Here is a 17,815-nt window from a genome sequence, read left to right on the forward strand (position 1 = left end):
TGGAAGAGGATGTAGATGAAGATGAAATGGGAGATATGATACTGCGTGAAGAGTTTGACAGAGCACTGAAAGACCTGAGTCGAAAGAAGGCCCCCGGAGTAGACAATATTCCATTTGAACTACTGACGGCCGTGGGAGAGCCAGTCCTGACAAAACTCTACCATCTGGTGAGCAAGATGTATGAAACAGGCGAAATACCCTCAGACTTCAAGAAAAATATAATAATTCCAATCCCAAAGAAAGCAGGTGTTGACAGATGTGAAAATTACCGAACTATCAGCTTAATAAGTCACAGCTGCAAAATACTAACACGAATTCTTTACAGACGAATGGAAAAACTAGTAGAAGCCAACCTCGGGGAAGATCAGTTTGGATTCCGTAGAAACAATGGAACACGTGAGGCAATACTGACCTTACGACTTATCTTAGAAGAAAGATTAAGGAAAGTCAAACCTACGTTTCTAGCATTTGTAGACTTAGAGAAAGCTTTTGACAATGTTGACTGGAATACTCTCTTTCAAATTCTAAAGGTGGCAGGGGTAAAATACAGGGAGCGAAAGGCTATTTACAATTTGTACAGAAACCAGATGGCAGTTATAAGAGTCGAGGGACATGAAAGGGAAGCAGTGGTTGGGAAGGGAGTGAGACAGGGTTGTAGCCTCTCCCCGATGTTGTTCAATCTGTATATTGAGCAAGCAGTAAAGGAAACAAAAGAAAAATTAGGAGTAGGTATTAAAATTCATGGAGAAGAAATAAAAACTTTGAGGTTCGCCGATGACATTTTAATTCTGTCAGAGACAGCAAAGGACTTGGAAGAGCAGTTGAATGGAATGGACAGTGTCTTGAAAGGAGGATATAAGATGAACATCAACAAAAGCAAAACAAGGATAATGGAATGTAGTCTAATTAAGTCGGGTGATGCTGAGGGAATTAGATTAGGAAATGAGGCACTTAAAGTAGTAAAGGAGTTTTGCTATTTGGGGAGCAAAATAACTGATGATGGTCGAAGTAGAGAGGATATAAAATGTAGGCTGGCAATGGCAAGGAAAGCGTTTATGAAGAAGAGAAATTTGTTAACATCCAGTATTGATTTAAGTGTCAGGTAGTCACTTCTGAAAGTATTCGTATGGAGTGTAGCCATGTATGGAAGTGAAACATGGACGATAAATCGTTTGGACAAGAAGAGAATAGAAGCTTTCGAAATGTGGTGCTACAGAAGGATGCTGAAGATTAGATGGGTAGATCACATAACTAATGAGGAAGTATTGAATAGGATTGGGGAGAAGAGAAGTTTGTGGCACAACTTGACCAGAAGAAGGGATCGGTTGGTAGGACATGTTCTGAGGCATCAAGGGATCACCAATTTAGTATTGGAGGGCAGCGTGGAGGGTAAAAATCGTAGAGGGAGACCAAGAGATGAATACACTAAGCAGATTCAGAAGGATGTAGGTTGCAGTAGGTACTGGGAGATGAAAAAGCTTGCACAGGATAGAGTAGCATGGAGAGCTGCATCAAACCAGTCTCAGGACTGAAGACCACAACAACAACAACAACAGGATAAAAGATGGATTATAAAAAAATAGTGTGCATTTCTTTTGGACTGACCCTCGTAAGTTGACTTCAGCATTTCAGAGACGTCGTGCAGTTGGGCTCAAAGATGCTGGTTGGAGCAATCGGCGAATCACTTTAGTCTGAATGGGAGCGATGGCACTATTCGAAGTTGGCAGGAATGTGTGAAACATGGCCTTATACAGGGTTAAGCAGGAAGCGGTCGACCTAGAGAGACGACAGAATGCGAAGACCGAGCAGTCGTCAGAGAGGCACGAGAGCCCCCACCCATCATTATCGTCGATCCGACGTGCAACTGGTCCTTCAGTGACCGCACGAAACATTTATACGCGGCTCGTAGAAAGAGAGATAGGCTCACTGCTTTCCTTGCGCCAATTATCATTGACCACTGTAAACCAACAACACCCTTTGCAGTGGTCTCGGATACATTCGGTCTGAAATCTCATTCATCGGAGTAGAATTGTGTGCAGTGATGAATCCCGCTTCGACTGAACCTCGATGACCAGCGAAGACGTGCCTGTAGACTCCCTGAACAGCGGTCTGATACCAGCCTGAATGTCCTTCACCGTGCGGCCCTACAACCAGGATTGATCGTCTGGGGTGCCACTTCATTTCATAGTAGGACGCCTTTGGTTGTCATCCGCGGAACGTCTACGGCAGAGCGGTACATCGACAATGTTGTACGTCTCGTTTTGTTACCCTTCATGGCAAGCCATCCTGGGCCTACTTTTCAGCAGGATAATGCCTGCCTGCATACAGCATGACTTTGTGCTTGCCGTCCTACCTTGGTCACAGGGTCACTGGACATTTCCCCAGTTGAGAATGTTTGGAGCAACTAGATTTTAAGGATCAAATTGGACGGAATTTGGTACAGTGTCCCTCAGAGGGCATCAAGCAACTCTTTCAATCAATGACAAGCCGAATAACTGCTTGCATAAGGGCCAAAGATGTACCCATGCAGTACTGAAAAGGTTCAAATGTGTGGAATTCATAAGAGACCAAACTGCTAAGGTCATCGGTCCCTAGACTTACACTATGGTTAAACTAGCTTGTGCTAAGAACAACACACACTCCCATGCCTGAGGAAGGACTCGAACCTCCAGCGGGAGGGGCCGATGCAGTACTAACTTGCTCAATTTGAGAAGCTGTTTCTCTAAAAGAAATCATCCAGCTTTTCTGAAATGGTTTGCCTGTACATGTACATCGCAACAACGGATTTCCGTCCCATTCAGAGAATTCCTTCGTGGTGCGTCTTAGACCTATTTCACGATATAGTAAAAAAAAAAAAGTTGATGTCACATACTTCTGTGACAATAAAATAAAGACAAACATAAGTTTGGTGAGCAGTGGTGTGCCTTTTCTGGCACACCAGCTCTTTGGCACGTCACTATCGATTACCCGGCTGTACTACGATCTTTGCCCCTGTTGTGATTTGGGGGCTGATTTGCCGTCGCGGCAGTTGGGTTCGGACTCGCTACGAGGCGGAAGGACGTGCTCGCGGGGACAAAGGAGGAAAACACGCGGGCTCGGCCAGCAGCGGCGTGGCCCGTCTACCTTGCAAGACGGTCGCGAGTTTGTGGTGGACCTGCCTGATGTCAACTCGGTGCACCGTTCGTCGCATTGCCTTGGTGCCTGTTTTCTCGGAGAGACCCATTCCTGGAGACCATCTCGAACAACGCTATCCATCGAAGGTGAAAGTCATTTTGGTGCCTTCGTTCCGTTGAACGATTTGCGTTCCAGCGAGTGTACTTGTTGGTTGGTTGCCCTAACGTACGTGTTGCAGAAGTAAGGGCAGCCAGCAAGGTGTGTGACCACATGGAGAACAGCTGTCACTACTTCCTTTAAAAAAAATCAATGTTCCCAAATGAGGTAGTAACTTTCAGGTATTGAAGATATTAGGTCATATTCTAGTTGTAATTTTCTGCATACCAAGCTTACACTAATGGCAACTACATTGCAGACCTATGCAACCAAATTAAAGTGCACAAAACCTAGTATCGTTGTGAAGGTGTGCATTTGAATAACGTGATGTTATCTTGAAATTTTTTCCATTTAATCTCTGTACACATTGTCGCCCCTAATCATATGTCGAAATATCGTTTGGCAAACTATGACAGTGTGAAAGTGTGGTGTCACCGCCAGACACCACACTTGCTAGGTGGTAGCTTAAATCGGCCGCGGTCCATTTAGTACATGTCGGACCCGCGTGTCGCCACTGTGTGATCGCAGACCGAGCGCCACCACAAGGCAGGTCTCGAGATACGGAATAGCACTCGCCCCAGTTGTACGACGACTTTGCTAGCGACTACACTGACGAAGCCTTTCTCTCATTTGCCGAGAGACAGTTAGAATAGCCTTCTGCTAAGTCCATGGCTACGACTTAGCAAGGCGCCATTAGCCTTACCTAGTTTGAGAGTTATCGTATAAATGTCTCAAGAAGAACGTTGTAAACCAACAAAGAATAAAGTTAAGTATTCGAGGAGCTGCATACTTTTCTTATTAGCATTCAATAGTTATCCTGTTCCAGACTTCACGCCAGTCGGCGTGTGTGTACGCGTGCCTTTCTTTCGGCTACCCGTCACTGTGGACTGGCTGCCTTAGCAGTCCACATCAGAAAGTCTGATGTTATATTTTCAGCATTGGATCTGGCTCAAAATGGTTCAAATGGCTCTGAGCACTATGGGACTCAACTGCTGTGGTCATGTCCCCTAGAACTTAGAACTACTTAAACCTAACTAACATCACTCACATCCATGCCCGAGGCAGGATTCGAACCTGCGACCGTAGCGGTTGTGCGGTTCCAGACATTGGATCTGTGTACAGTTCTTAGTTTAAATGTTTTACAGTATTGATACTGCTGTAAAACTTGTCACTTCTATTGAAAGCATTTATTGGTTCTTCGTTTATATTGTTGTTTATTGATCTCTTGACTTATATTAATTGATGTTTGCTTGGTGTTTGCCGTGTTTTCTGCGGTCTGTTTGTGTTCCACTTTTCTGCGTGTTGGGGTGTGTGGGATCGGCGCCACGTTCTGCTTCGGCGCACAGAAGCTGTGACGTGATGTTTAATGGGAAGTGACTCCCGGTTGGGCCCCAGCGTTCAGGTGTTGTTTGGACGGCTGGTCTGCTGCTTCCGGCATTTTAAGATAAGTCACCTTTTGCCCAGGGCAACCTTCGTCACTGCCCTTTTGGTAGACATTTAAAAAAAAGGGGTGGTTTTTATTCTGCTTGTGAATCAATTGTATTAACTAACTTGTTGTGCTCCTTGTGTTATTTTTTGGGTTCGTAACGAACTGGTGTGCCTTGTAAGTCGGTTTCATATTGCTGATTACTGCCACACAAAAAAAAAACAACTATCTGTGCCACCTTTAAAATCACCTTCAGATTATGTTTCTTAAGTATTGAAATCTCCGTGTTTCATCTTTTAAGTCACTTGTGATTGTATGTTTGATATTGTCTTAAATACGGCCAAGTGTTGATTGCCTCTTATCTGTTTTATAAAAGCTTGTCATGCTGGCATTTGCTTTAAGCAATTTAGGGAAATCGTGGAAAACATCCAACTTAGATGGCTAGACGCAGGTTTGAACCGTCCTACTTCCAAATGCGAGTCCGCCACTGTGCTACCCCACTCTGCCTCTCTATCATCTTGCCAAGTTTCCACTGTGTCGGAGAGCGAATTACGTCGTGTTCGATTTGTTAATTATAGTGGGATTAATTTGTGACAGTGAAAACGTTGCAGAATGTCGGGGGAAAGGCACTGTCAACTAACGTTCTTTAAGAAGAGTTTTACTATCTTTGGCCCGAAAACAGCGTGTTTTTGAGAATTGTTTTCTCGAGATGTGTCATAGATACCAATCTCAAATTTGGTCGAAATGTTTATTGATATTTCCTCTACAAACTGGAATTTTTTCGACTGGAAATATCGAAGAGCAAAGGCGGAAGTGCCGTCGGAACGAAACAAAATTTCGATGTAGACCTCCACGCTCGGTATGTCAGAGGTCAGCCGGCTCGTCTGAAATCAAAATTGAGTTGACGTTAGCGAAGTATGTAAGATTCTTTAGGAGTTGTACCTCGCTTAAGTTATTTGGACCATACGAGACAAAATGGCGGCCATCTGAAAAAATAGGGTTTTTTTTCATCGATTTTTCGACTTCGTCGGCCAAGTAAAAATATTTGTAGTTGATGGATGGGAAAAAAGTGGTACAACTCTTTGACAATTTAGTTACCTTCGTCGGAAACAAATAATCATGCCAATCGGTTCAGCAGATTTGAAGTTAACATACAACGCGATAAAAAAAAGCGTCATTTCGATAAAAACGCGTTTGAAGTTTTGACTATATATAAATGCAATATTACGCAACGTACGTTCAATCATTGGGGGAAGTGGCAACAAAACGACTATTCACCTTAGTGTGTAGAATATATGAGTCTGGCGATATACCATCTGACTTTCGGAAAAGCATCATCCACACAATTCCGAAGACGGCAATAGCTGACAAGTGCGAGAATTATCGCACAATCAGCTTAACAGCTCATGCATCGAAGCTGATTACAAGAATAATATACAGAAGAATGGAAAAGAAAATTGAGAATGCGCTAGGTGACGATCAGTTTGGCTTTAGGAAAAGTAAAGGGACGAGAGAGGCAATTCTGACGTTACGGCTAATAATGGAAGCAAGGCTAAAGAAAAATCAAGACACTTTCATAGGATTTGTCGACCTGGAAAAAGCGTTCGACAATATAAAATGGTGCAAGCTGTTAAAGATTCTGAAAAAAGTAGGGGTAAGCTATAGGGAGAGACGGGTCATATACAATATGTACAACAACCAAGAGGGAATAATAAGAGTGGACGATCAAGAACGAAGTGCTCGTATTAAGAAGGGTGTAAGACAAGGCTGTAGCCTTTCGCCCCTACTCTTCAATCTGTACATCGAGGAAGCAATGTTGGAAATAAACGAAAGGTTCAGGAGTGGAATTAAAATACAAGGTGAAAGGATATCAATGATACGATTCGCTGATGACATTGCTATCCTGAGTGAAAGTGAAGAAGAATTAAATGATCTGCTGAACGGAATGAACAGTCTAATGAGTACACAGTGTGGTTTGAGAGTAAATCGGAGAAAGACGAAGGTAATGAGAAGTAGTAGAAATGAGAACAGCGAGAAACTTAACATCAGGATTGATGGTCACGAAGTCAATGAAGTTAAGGAATTCTGCTACCTAGGCAGTAAAATAACCAATGACGGACGGAGCAAGGAGGACATCAAAAGCAGACTCGCTATGGCATTTCTGGCCAAGAGAAGTCTACTAATATCAAATACCGGCCTTAATTTGAGGAAGAAATTTCTGAGGATGTACGTCTGGAGTACAGCATTGTATGGTAGTGAAACATGGACTGTGGGAAAACCGGAACAGAAGAGAATCGAAGCATTTGAGATGTGGTGCTATAGACGAATGTTGAAAATTAGGTGGACTGATAAGGTAAGGAATGAGGAAGTTCTACGCAGAATCGGAGAGGAAAGGAATATGTGGAAAACACTGATAAGGAGAAGGGACAGGATGATAGGACATCTGCTAAGACATGAGGGAATGACTTCCATGGTACTAGAGGGAGCTGTAGAGGGCAAAAACTGTAGAGGAAGACGGAGATTGGAATACGTCAAGCAAATAATTGAGGACGTAGGTTGCAAGTGCTACTCTGAGATGAAGAGGTTAGCACAGGAAAGGAATTCGTGGCGGGCCGCATCAAACCAGTCAGTAGACTGATGACCAAAAAAAAAAAAGTTCAATTTGCTATTACGGGTCCATAAACTAGTCGTTCCTCTCCCTCACAGAGGCACAGAGGGCGTTCTGCTCAATCTGGGCCATCCTGCGCTGCTCCAGAGCCGCTCGTACGGCCGGTGACAAGCGGTTTTCGGCCCCTTGAAACCGGTGGTCGTCCGAGTGCTTGGCGAACTGCGCCGAATAGAATCCCAGTGTGACGTCCATTGTCATGGTCTTCAGAATTGCTGAATACCCTTCGTAGAAGATGCTCACTGCCAGAAAAGTCGCAATCTCCACAGTCTTCGCACCAGAATGCAAATGCTTGGGGGCTAACTTCCAAGCACATGCGTTCAAACTTTCATTTGAATTTTGTGTGTTTCCTCCCAACCACCGGTACAATAACTCGCCGTCCGAAAGAAAGAAACTGGTGTGTGGAAAAGGCCGATTTCAGCCAGATGCATTTGTTTGTTCAACCGCGAATAACAAACATTTCTGTTTCGTATTCGGAAAAACTGTTTCAGTGGTGGATTCTAAACACTTTTATGGAAAAAAAATGAAATTTTAAAAATTCGATTATTTGAACCAAAAGATAGTAAACCTCCCCTTAAGTGCCTCCATTGATGGTAAAAGTGCAGCACGGTGATTTACGTCATTTTCTGGAAGAGCAGCTCAACTCACAGTGGCGGCGGCGTGCAGCACGTGCCCCTCCAGGTCCCACCTGGGGTTGCGGCCTCCGCGCTGCCGCAGATCCTGCAGAACAGAGGCGGGCAGGCTGTGGAGCGGCAGCGCGGGGTGCGGGCGGTACACGGACACCTGCCGCAGCTCGCCGCCCGCGTCGCTCGTCGCCCACGTGACCTCACTGTCCATCCGCAGCGGAAGGCCCTCCTCGGGCTGGCTCGCACTCACCACCAGCCAGCGCGCGGAGATCCCCGGCAGGCCAGCCGAAGCGCTCTGAAAAAGTCACGCGTCACCCTTCAGCACAGGCGTGGTACAATGCCCAATCCCGCACGTCTAGGCACTGTTTGCAGTCTGAGGCGCAGGTAGGGTGGGAGGGGTGGGGGAAGTGGGGGGGGGGGGGGGGGAATGGAAGTACATACACAGTGTGTCCCAGCTCCGTTTTAGGACTGTGACTATTGGGCCGTGTGCGGCTCGTGTTCGTACCGTTCATTGTTAACACCTTGTCTTTGCTGTACTGCCGTCTCATTTCTTATTCGATTTACTAGCGTCACTAAGTTACTGGCTTGCCTGGCTGCGAGTGGCAGCAACAGTGCTTATCAATGATAGTACGGTCGTATTATCTTTGGAGCGACCGTTAGTATTTCCGGGTCGGCGGACAGAGTTCAGTCGGGACGGAGCGCCAGTGAGGTGCTGACAGCCAGTATTCACCGACCGCTGGCGACACGCATGAACTGTCCGGCGGAAGGACATTGGAGCGGGGACGAACGTTGGTTGATCGGTCGGTCGGTCGTCTCATCGGCCGACGTGTAATTGGTCTTTTGGCCGCTTCTGGGCCTCGTCAGTTGGTCATCGTGCCCGACCTGCGTCGGTTCCTTCCTTGTGCAAAGATGTCGGCTGACCAGCGGCCAACGGTTCCCTCTGCATTGTTGGGTCCGAGCCAGTGTGCCCGGGTCGTCGTGTCTCCGAGTTCCGAACGGATATCAAGGAGTCGGGAGGAAGTTGCAGTGAGGTCCAGACAGCCAAGTTTAATGGTTCAAATGGCTCTGAACACTATGGGACTTAACTTCTGAGGTCATCAGTCACCTAGAACTTAGAACTACTTAAACCTAACTAACCTAAGGACATCACAAACATCCCTGCCTGAGGCAGCATTCGAACCTGCGACCGTAGCGGTCGCGCGGTTCCAGACTGTAGTGCCTAGAACCGCTCTGCCACCTCGGCCGGCACAGCCAAGTATCTATGGACTGTTGCGGGAGGGGGGGGGGGGCGACCTCGGTTGGTCGTCCGGTTGGTCGTCTCATCGGGCGACGTGTATCTGGTCGTCAATCGCTTATGGGTTCTCTGTGTGTTTCGACTTGTGATTCGTCCTTGTTATTGCACAGTGATTACTTTTAGGATTGTTCGAGTTCTTGTAGAAGTGTGCTTCGTGGAACTGTGTCTAGCTTGAGTGATACTGAGCAATTATTTTAATGCTGTCTGCGTACTGGAGTAAACAGTCGGTCGGTTGGGACAGAGCAGCGAAGAAGTCTCCTCGGCGAGGTTATTAGCATAGTGTTCCGCAGTGTGTTTTTCCTCGCCGTGTTGATGCTGTTCGGTACCGCGTGTAGTACGACACCCTTTGGTGTTGTTCATATTTTTGAATGGTTATTGTGCCTTGGCTGTTTTTAGATGCCAATTTTGAAAACGTACTGCTGCCGTTATCTTCGTCCTCGGCTGATATTTTCCGTTGTGATGCCGTTGATCGGCGGAAGGGAATTGATTAGGTTGTTGGTCGGTCCTTCAGCCGTCCCTGGGTCGGGTTGCCATCAGTTTACTTAATATTATTCTTGGCATCTTAGCTCTCATAACCTTACGTTAGTTATCTCCTCAGGTCTACCCTTGGAAAACTTATAAGCACCATTGTTCTGTTGCTTTTAGATTGTGATTTTTATCTCAAGCACGGTGCGAGGCCTTCAGCCACCTATTAATTTACTTTGTTTTAATTTCAAAATAAGGCTTTCAGCCGTCTTAAGTTAAAACTTTGAAGATTCTTGTTTGAACTAATTTTTTTTAAGAAAAAGGGGGAATTTTGCTCTATTGCAAATCCTTATTATCGAGGCTTTAAGCCGTGAGTTGTTCTACGTTCAGTAGGCCTTAAGCCTCAGTTCTTCTATGTCAAGTGTGTGGCCTTCAGCCGAGTGTTTGCGTAAGATTTTCTTTTTTAAGTAAGGCCTTCAGCCGCGTGTATTTCTTAAAGCAATTGTAATAACTTGTGTTTGGACTTTCAGCCGTATTGTTTTGAATGATTTTAAGGGCATGTGTGATTAAGTGTTTTTAGGAAAATAAAGTTTGTGTGTTTTGTGCAACTGACAGTAACTGATTTTGGCCCCTTTCCGCAACTATAACCTGATCCGGTCTGTCCTGCCATACCAGATTTCAACTATGAAAAATAAAAGTCACAGATTATGTTCACAAAATCACTGTATCTATTCAAAATAGTCACGCCTGAATCAATACACACAGCTGAAACAGTCACTATAGCCCTTTTTTGGAGCAGAATTCAATACATCGGCACAACTTTCTTTAATGTCCTTAACTGTGTCATAACGGTGTGTTTTCATTGCTAACTTCAATTTGGGAACAACCAGGAGTCGACTGGAGCCAATTCCGCGTGATACAGCGGGTGCGGTCCATTTGCTGGCCAAAAACTCGCGCACCATCTTCGCTTTGTGGGCTGAGGCACTGTCGTGGAGGGAGGACCAGGAATCTGCCCCTCCGTATTCGGGTGGAATTCGACATATTCTTGCCTACAAACTATGGAAGACGCCGAGGTAGTACTCGAATTAACAACCTGCCCTTCTGGTACAAATTACTTGTGACTAACTTCTTTGGAATCGAAGAAAACAGTTAGTATTGTCATTACACGACTCTTCTGAAAGGGCACTTTCTTTGGTATCGGCTACTTTTGGCTCAACCACGTTGCCCTGTGACGCCCTGTAAGAGGCCCATATTAAAAAGACCATGTCGCGTCGCCAGCTACAATCGATTTCGTGAAATCAGTATCACTTTAGGCTGCCGGTAACAGGTCTTTGTAGTGTTGAAACCTGCCATGTTTTTCATCACCTGGAAGTGAATGCAGCACAAACCACACACAGGCTTGCCTTTCGCCCAAATCCACTGTCAAAATTGTGTAGACAATAGTTTTCGGTATTCCTGAGATTTCCTTGATGAGTTGTTCAGTAACACATCTATCTGACGCAATAATTTCGGCGAATTTTACAGGTTTTCGTCCGTGCGACTTGTTCGCGGTTCTCATGCTTGTGGCACGTCTTTAATTTCCTCCTTACCGTAATGAATTATAGCTATGTAGTACTAAAGCATCGACTGCACAACGACCAGCGCCAAGAAGGTGCTGACCCGCGCTCCAGTGGAAAGAGCGGGCAGCGCCACACCTCCAGGAAGACAGAGTTCAGCGCCCCCTGTTACGGCTGACTTAACCAGATGCTTATGGCTGGTCGGTCCCACTTCGGTCGCAGACTTTGAGAGCATCAGTACTGTGTAATAGGAAGCCGATACTTGACCTGTGTTCTGCGAGTAGCAATACTGAAAATAACTTGGATGTAGGAGACGCAGGAAACAAGTTATGTTTACTTTCTTTTTAGAAATAAAGTTTTCTGTTAATTAGGAAGTTTTTTGAACAGAAGATTTTGGATTCCAGCTACCAGTCATTGCAGCTTCTTTCCTACCTTGTTTGCGTCGGTAATGACTCCCGCAGTAGTCGACACAACAACACCATACCACCGAAACACATTTGAACGATGTAAACAACCACTGCCATAAACACTCTGGATCATATCAAACGTTTCTGTGGATGATATGCCTCATTTAAAACAAAACTTGTTGTCTCGCTGCTTCACCGCCAATTTTCGACTATTGCGTATTGTTACGTTCGCGGCCAAGATGCCTGCTGCACTGATGATAGCGCTTTGACCTTCAACATGATTGAAACTTTCCTGGCAGATTAAAACTGTGTGCCGGACCGAGACTCGAACTCGCGACCTTTGCCTTTCGCGGGCAAGTGCTCTACCACCTGAGTTACCCAAGCACCACTCACGCTCCGTCCTCACAGCTTTACTTCTGCCAGTACCTCGTCTCCTATCTTCCAAACTACAGAAGCTCTCCTGCGATCCTTGCAGAACTTCTACATGACTGTTGATGAAACATCAACGCGCCATTGCAGTTCGTGATTAGAAACAAGCATACCCAACGGAAATGGGCACACTACATAGACAACGTAATCAGAGCACTGTAACATTCTGTTATATAGACATGATTGTAAAGAAGATTTACTGAGAACTTGTTGTCATATCTAATTGAACTCCACATTAATTTGTTGCTAGCATCCAAGCAGCTAATTTTATGAATGTCCAACAGTACTCATTTAAGTTATGTACTATAATTCGCCTATGAATTTGTACAATTTTTTGTTTTTGAAGGCTGTGGCCTGAGCGTTCCGAGCAATCTTAATAACGTATATAGGTAATAATAATGATTTTACCTTAAATTTGCATGAAAATGCTGTGAGACGACGCGGCTATTTAGATGGACTTTTAATATTTTTCTCTTGTCTTGACCATACTTTTATTTTTCCAACAACTCGTGATCTCGTGATCGAGAATGTTGACGTAATACAATGTATCTAATGAACAATTTTATATGACTGCCTTTGAAGACGACGGAAAGTCAAAATGAGTAAGATTGTTGGGAAAACAAAAGTATGGTTAAAACATAAGAAAAGGTATTAAAAATAATGATTTCGCGTGGTTCAGTGGCCTGATGCAAATCTTTGAACTGGATGCCACTTCGACTACTTGTGTGTCGCTGACCTACGACAGATGTTCACCGCTGAAAGAGGACCTACAGTTTGATGTGGAAGCCAAAACACTTGTCCTTACTGGAGACTCCTCATATCGCGGAGAGGTAAAGGTCAGGTTAAAATTGAGTGCGAAAATTCCGCGGTCTCACTGAGATTCCATGCCGCGACCTTTTTTCCCATCTCTTTCTTATACGTTTTTACGTCAGTTGTTCTATGCGAATGTCACGTGACGTCTTTTAGATTTCATCGTTTAGAACTTCACTCACATTTTTATTGTATAAGGGAACCGCTAGACCACCAAGCCCGACATATTATTACGTAGATCATCTAATCTACTTTTACATCGGTATACTGAACAACATTACTTCACTATGTACTTCATTTGCAGACTTTTATAGCAATTAGGAGTAGTATGTTTTTAGATTGGTTAGTACCTGGAAGTACATGTGGCAAGAGAAAGCCATTAATGCCTAATTGGAAGCAGGTCAGGTGTTATGAGTGGACGTGGGGGCGCAAAATGGTTAGTCTGTACTGACAGGGGTAGTCCTCTTAGTGGTTCACTTACGGCCATGCAGAAACGATCAGGTAGTAAATTATGCGAAATGTTTGTGGGAAGAGTGTTAGCACAGGAAAAGAAACTAACAGACCGAAGTGGCTATACATTAAGATACTAATTATTGCAATATCTGCTCTAATACCCCTAACACTCTTCAGGTTCTGATAAGTGAGTTTGCAAGTATCAAAATATGTGACATAAATAGCCATACCTTCTGTCTGTAGTGACTTAGAAACACACATATTTTACATCACCAAGGGCCCTTTGATCTTACTATGTCACAGTTTTCTTTGTAATCATGGTGTATATTTTGAGTGGCAGACACTCTCCATATTATTGTCTACTGCAAGTATCCAGAGATTTTTGATCAGGCAGTATATGCCTAGTGTAGATCACAAGTGTACAAGCGTCTAATATGGGAGCAAGTTCATGCATGTCCACTACCCAAGTGGCATGATATACACCTAGTTGTAAAATGATATCAGACTCAGACATATTGATGATTCCATACTTGAATACCTGGAATGAGGGTCAAACAGTGGAAGTATCTCCACTATACACAATAATATGCCATGTGGGTATTACACATCTGATTTTTGGTGCAGTTTTCACATACACAGGAGAACCATGTTAAAAAGCTTCATGGAGCCTACATCAGGATATCTGTTGGAAACAATGGAGGGAGCTCAAATGTAGATTAGGTACCGATGGGGAGGGAAATTGGTCATGTCATTCTCTACGGCTCTACCAGTTCTACCTGTACATCCTATAGCATGCAGCAATATTGTGTAAGAGGAATGACAGGCAAAATGTAGGCAATCTCTTTTAGTAAAGTTTTCCTACATCTGCTATGCATGTGGCAATAAAACACAGTCTTTGGTTCACCCATCCATGTTATCTAAATACTGCCATACACGATAATCACTATGCTTCACTGGATCTTTGTATGCATCGATACTATATAGAAATTTATAAAGACTACAAACTTAAATGATGGAAGTTTGTATACATTTCACAAATGACTAGAGGATACACTTTATTCTTAATGGAATTGATGACACCTGTGTTACACATCTGATCTCATTTGATACTTACTTTCAGGGATAGATTAGTGGTATGGGGTGTTAATATCCAAGGTTTTGTGGTAATATGAATCTGCAACAGAAGCTATAGGCTTTAATGTAAACGCTAGATGTCAGAGGGATACAAAATCACATATCTATACCTCAACTGATGAATGACAAAACAGTGTAGAATCATTGTAACATATTATATTTAGCAGGAGAGCGATGATATACCAAAAACGTGTGTGGTTGTTGCAGTTCCTATGTGGTTACTGTACATATGTTTCATACTTTTGAAGTTTGGGACTGAAGTATGTGGAACCCTAACAGGAGAATATTGCTAGATATAGTATGCCAAGGTGATGGAGTAATAATGATGTTTCATCCCTGGGAATATCCTAGATGGTTAAGAGGACAGCAGTTTCAAATGTGCACTGCCCAAGTGATAGGAGGTATGTGATGTCTCTAGCCAAAAGCTGAAATAAAAATCTATAACGTTATTACAACTGAAAAGTCAGTATTGAAGCCAAGAGACAACTAGTTGTAATAGATAAGCTCAGAGGAACTGCTACGGTTGTTACTGTGTTTGAATGAAGTGTGGACATAGTATCTATCCTCTTTATGCGCCCAAAGACTATGACAAGCAAGGGGGCTCTGTGGAACATTGCACCACAAGATACAGTGGCGGGGCCAGACACTGTCGAAGACTTGAAGACATATCTCACCTGCTCTTGGTTTGGAATGAGGTGTTTTATGTGTTTATTCAGCTGTGCGGCCAACAGCTCCCCACCTTATTATTGAAGTCATTCCACACTAGATATTTAAATCGACCAGATGCGGCAATGGGTGGCAGGCACTTTCACGCCAAGTGATGTAGCGCATTAACGTGTAATGATGGCGTTTGACCTGAGGTAGGTGCATCTGTTAGCACTTGATCGGTAGAGCAGTAGGAGTGTAGAGTGGCATTTGCTTAGAGAAATGAAATTTCCTATCCCAATCTCTCCTACAACATGCACACAGTTGCTTAGCATTAAAAATATTGCATTTACAATAATCTACGTGTGCCTTTGGATGACAACTTGAAGAGTGGTTCTGATAATGTAGTCTAATGCGAGCAGAAGCTTCTTGCAGTTGTTACATTTTTAAAAAGGTACTGAATCATGTTTGACAATGCTAAAAAGTAATCAACCACTGAGGTGTGTCAGTAATTGTTTTTATAAGCAAACTACCTCGCATTTCATGTCTTTTTATACTTATAACAACACTGAACATTCCTAAATAAACAAACCAGGTTATTTCACTTGGAGTTTCCTAGTTTCCAGCCATTTTTCTGCTGGCTATATCCACTTCAATGTCATGCTGTCAGATTTACCTTGGACAGCCATGATTGATTGTGTCGGTCATAAATTATACTGATAAAGATAAAGGTGACATACATAAAGATGCAGCGATCTTGTGTAATAAATGAGAACATTAAGTGTCCTAACTACAGGAAATAGAGAAAGCATGCAGGCTCTGCTTCACATCCCTCAGCCAATAGGAGAACAGCCCACCACTTTATATGTAATGCAATTGGCGTAGATGTAAGGGTATGGGGAAGGGGGAGACCTGTCTGAGACAGCACTATCTCTGTCCCACTACTGAAGAACAGGTTACAGTTGAGTGTTTGAATGGTTTTGAGAGTACATAACACCATTACTCAGTATTAGGACTGCACTGTAGTAATACCAGTTGACGGTAGTATTATGTACTCAAGGTATAAAAGGGCAGTACATTGGCGGAGCATCATTTGCATTCAGGTAAGATTTCTAACGTGATAATGGCTGCACGACAGGAATTAACAGATGTTGAATACGGAGCAGCAGTTGAAGCTAGATGCATGGGACATTCCACTTTTGAAATCGCTAGGGAATTCAGTATTCCAAAGTCCACAATATCAAGAGTATGCTGAGAATACCCATTTTCAGATACTACCCCTCACTACAGACAACCAAGAGCAGCGGCGTTTGCGCAGAGTTATCAGTGATGGCAGACAAGCAGAACTGCGTGAAATAAACACAGAAATCAGTGTGGGACGTACGACAAATACATCCGTTAGGACAGTACGGCGAAATCTGGCGTTAATGGGCTATGGAATCAGACGACCAACACAGGTGTCTTTGCTGACAGCAAGACATTGCCTTCCACGCCTCTGATGGGCTCGTGACCATATCAGTTGGACCCTAGATGACTGGAAAACAGTGACCTGGTCAGATGAGTCTCGATTTCAGTCCGTAAGAGTTGTTAGTAGCGCTCCAGTGTGGTGCAGACCCAACAAAGCCATGGACGCAGGTCGTCAACAAGGCATGTTGCAAGCTGGTGATGGCTCTTTTTAAAAGGAATACACTGGATCCTCTGGTCCAACTGAATCGATCATTGACGTAAATGGCTATTTTCGGACACTTGGAGACCATTTGCAGCCGCTCATGGACTTCTTGTTCCCATTTTTATGGATGACAACGCGCCATGTCACTGGGGCAGAGTTGTTCGCAATTGGTTTGGAGAATATTCTTGACAGTTCAAATGGTTCAAATGGCTCTGAGCACTATGGGACTTTACATATGAGGTCATCAGTCTATTAGAACTTATAACTACTTAAACCTAACTAACCTAAGGACATCACACACATTCATGCCCGAGGCAGGATTCGATCCTGCGACTGTAGCTGTCGGACGGTTCCAAATTGAAGCGCCTAGAACCACTCGGCCACACGGCCGGCCTCTAGACAGTTCGATCGAATGATTGGGGCACCCAGATCGCATGAATCAGATTGACCATATATGGGACACAATCGAGAGATCAGTTTGTGCACAAAATCCTGCACTGCCAACACTTTCGCAGTTACGAATGGGTATGGAGGCAGTATGGTTCCATATTTCCGCAAGAGATTTCCAGCGACTTGTGGAGTTCATGCCACCTCAAGTTGCTGCACTACGCTGGGCAGAAGAAGGTCTGAGACGGTATTAGTAGATGTCTCACGACTTTTGTCACCTCAGTGTACGTTTCAAACCGTTATTTAGCTGTCTGTTCAATAAGCGGGCTGCTACTAAACACTTCACTTACTTCTGCTACGACACTACATGGGTACTTGCAGCAATTTATGTAGGGTACAGTACCTGCTGGAAGATCCTGCGGTTCTGCGAACAGTCGTAGTGCAGGAGAATGAGCGAGCTGCTGCAGCGAGGTATGGCGGACAGCGGCGGCGCCTGCAGCAGCCACACCCCCTGCTGCTGGCCCAACACACGTCTGGCCACTCGAACGCTGTCTGCGGCAGGAGGGCTCGTCTCAGGCA

The 17,815-nt window shown here is 44.2% G+C and overlaps 1 protein-coding gene across 1 annotated transcript in view; it reads right to left on the bottom strand.

Moving 5' to 3' along the window:
- Positions 1–17,815, bottom strand: part of LOC126456898 (glutamate receptor ionotropic, delta-2-like) — a 111,327-nt gene that overhangs the window by 72,287 nt on the left and 21,225 nt on the right. The window contains exons 2-3 of the mRNA XM_050092792.1: positions 17,640–17,788; positions 8,010–8,282 (exon numbers count right to left, since the gene is read on the bottom strand). Of these exons, the coding sequence (XP_049948749.1) occupies positions 8,010–8,282; positions 17,640–17,788 (422 nt within the window). The remainder of the gene's footprint in view (positions 1–8,009; positions 8,283–17,639; positions 17,789–17,815) is intronic.

Source organism: Schistocerca serialis, chromosome 1 (genome assembly GCF_023864345.2).
Source record: "Schistocerca serialis cubense isolate TAMUIC-IGC-003099 chromosome 1, iqSchSeri2.2, whole genome shotgun sequence".
NCBI classification, from domain to species: domain Eukaryota; kingdom Metazoa; phylum Arthropoda; class Insecta; order Orthoptera; family Acrididae; genus Schistocerca; species Schistocerca serialis.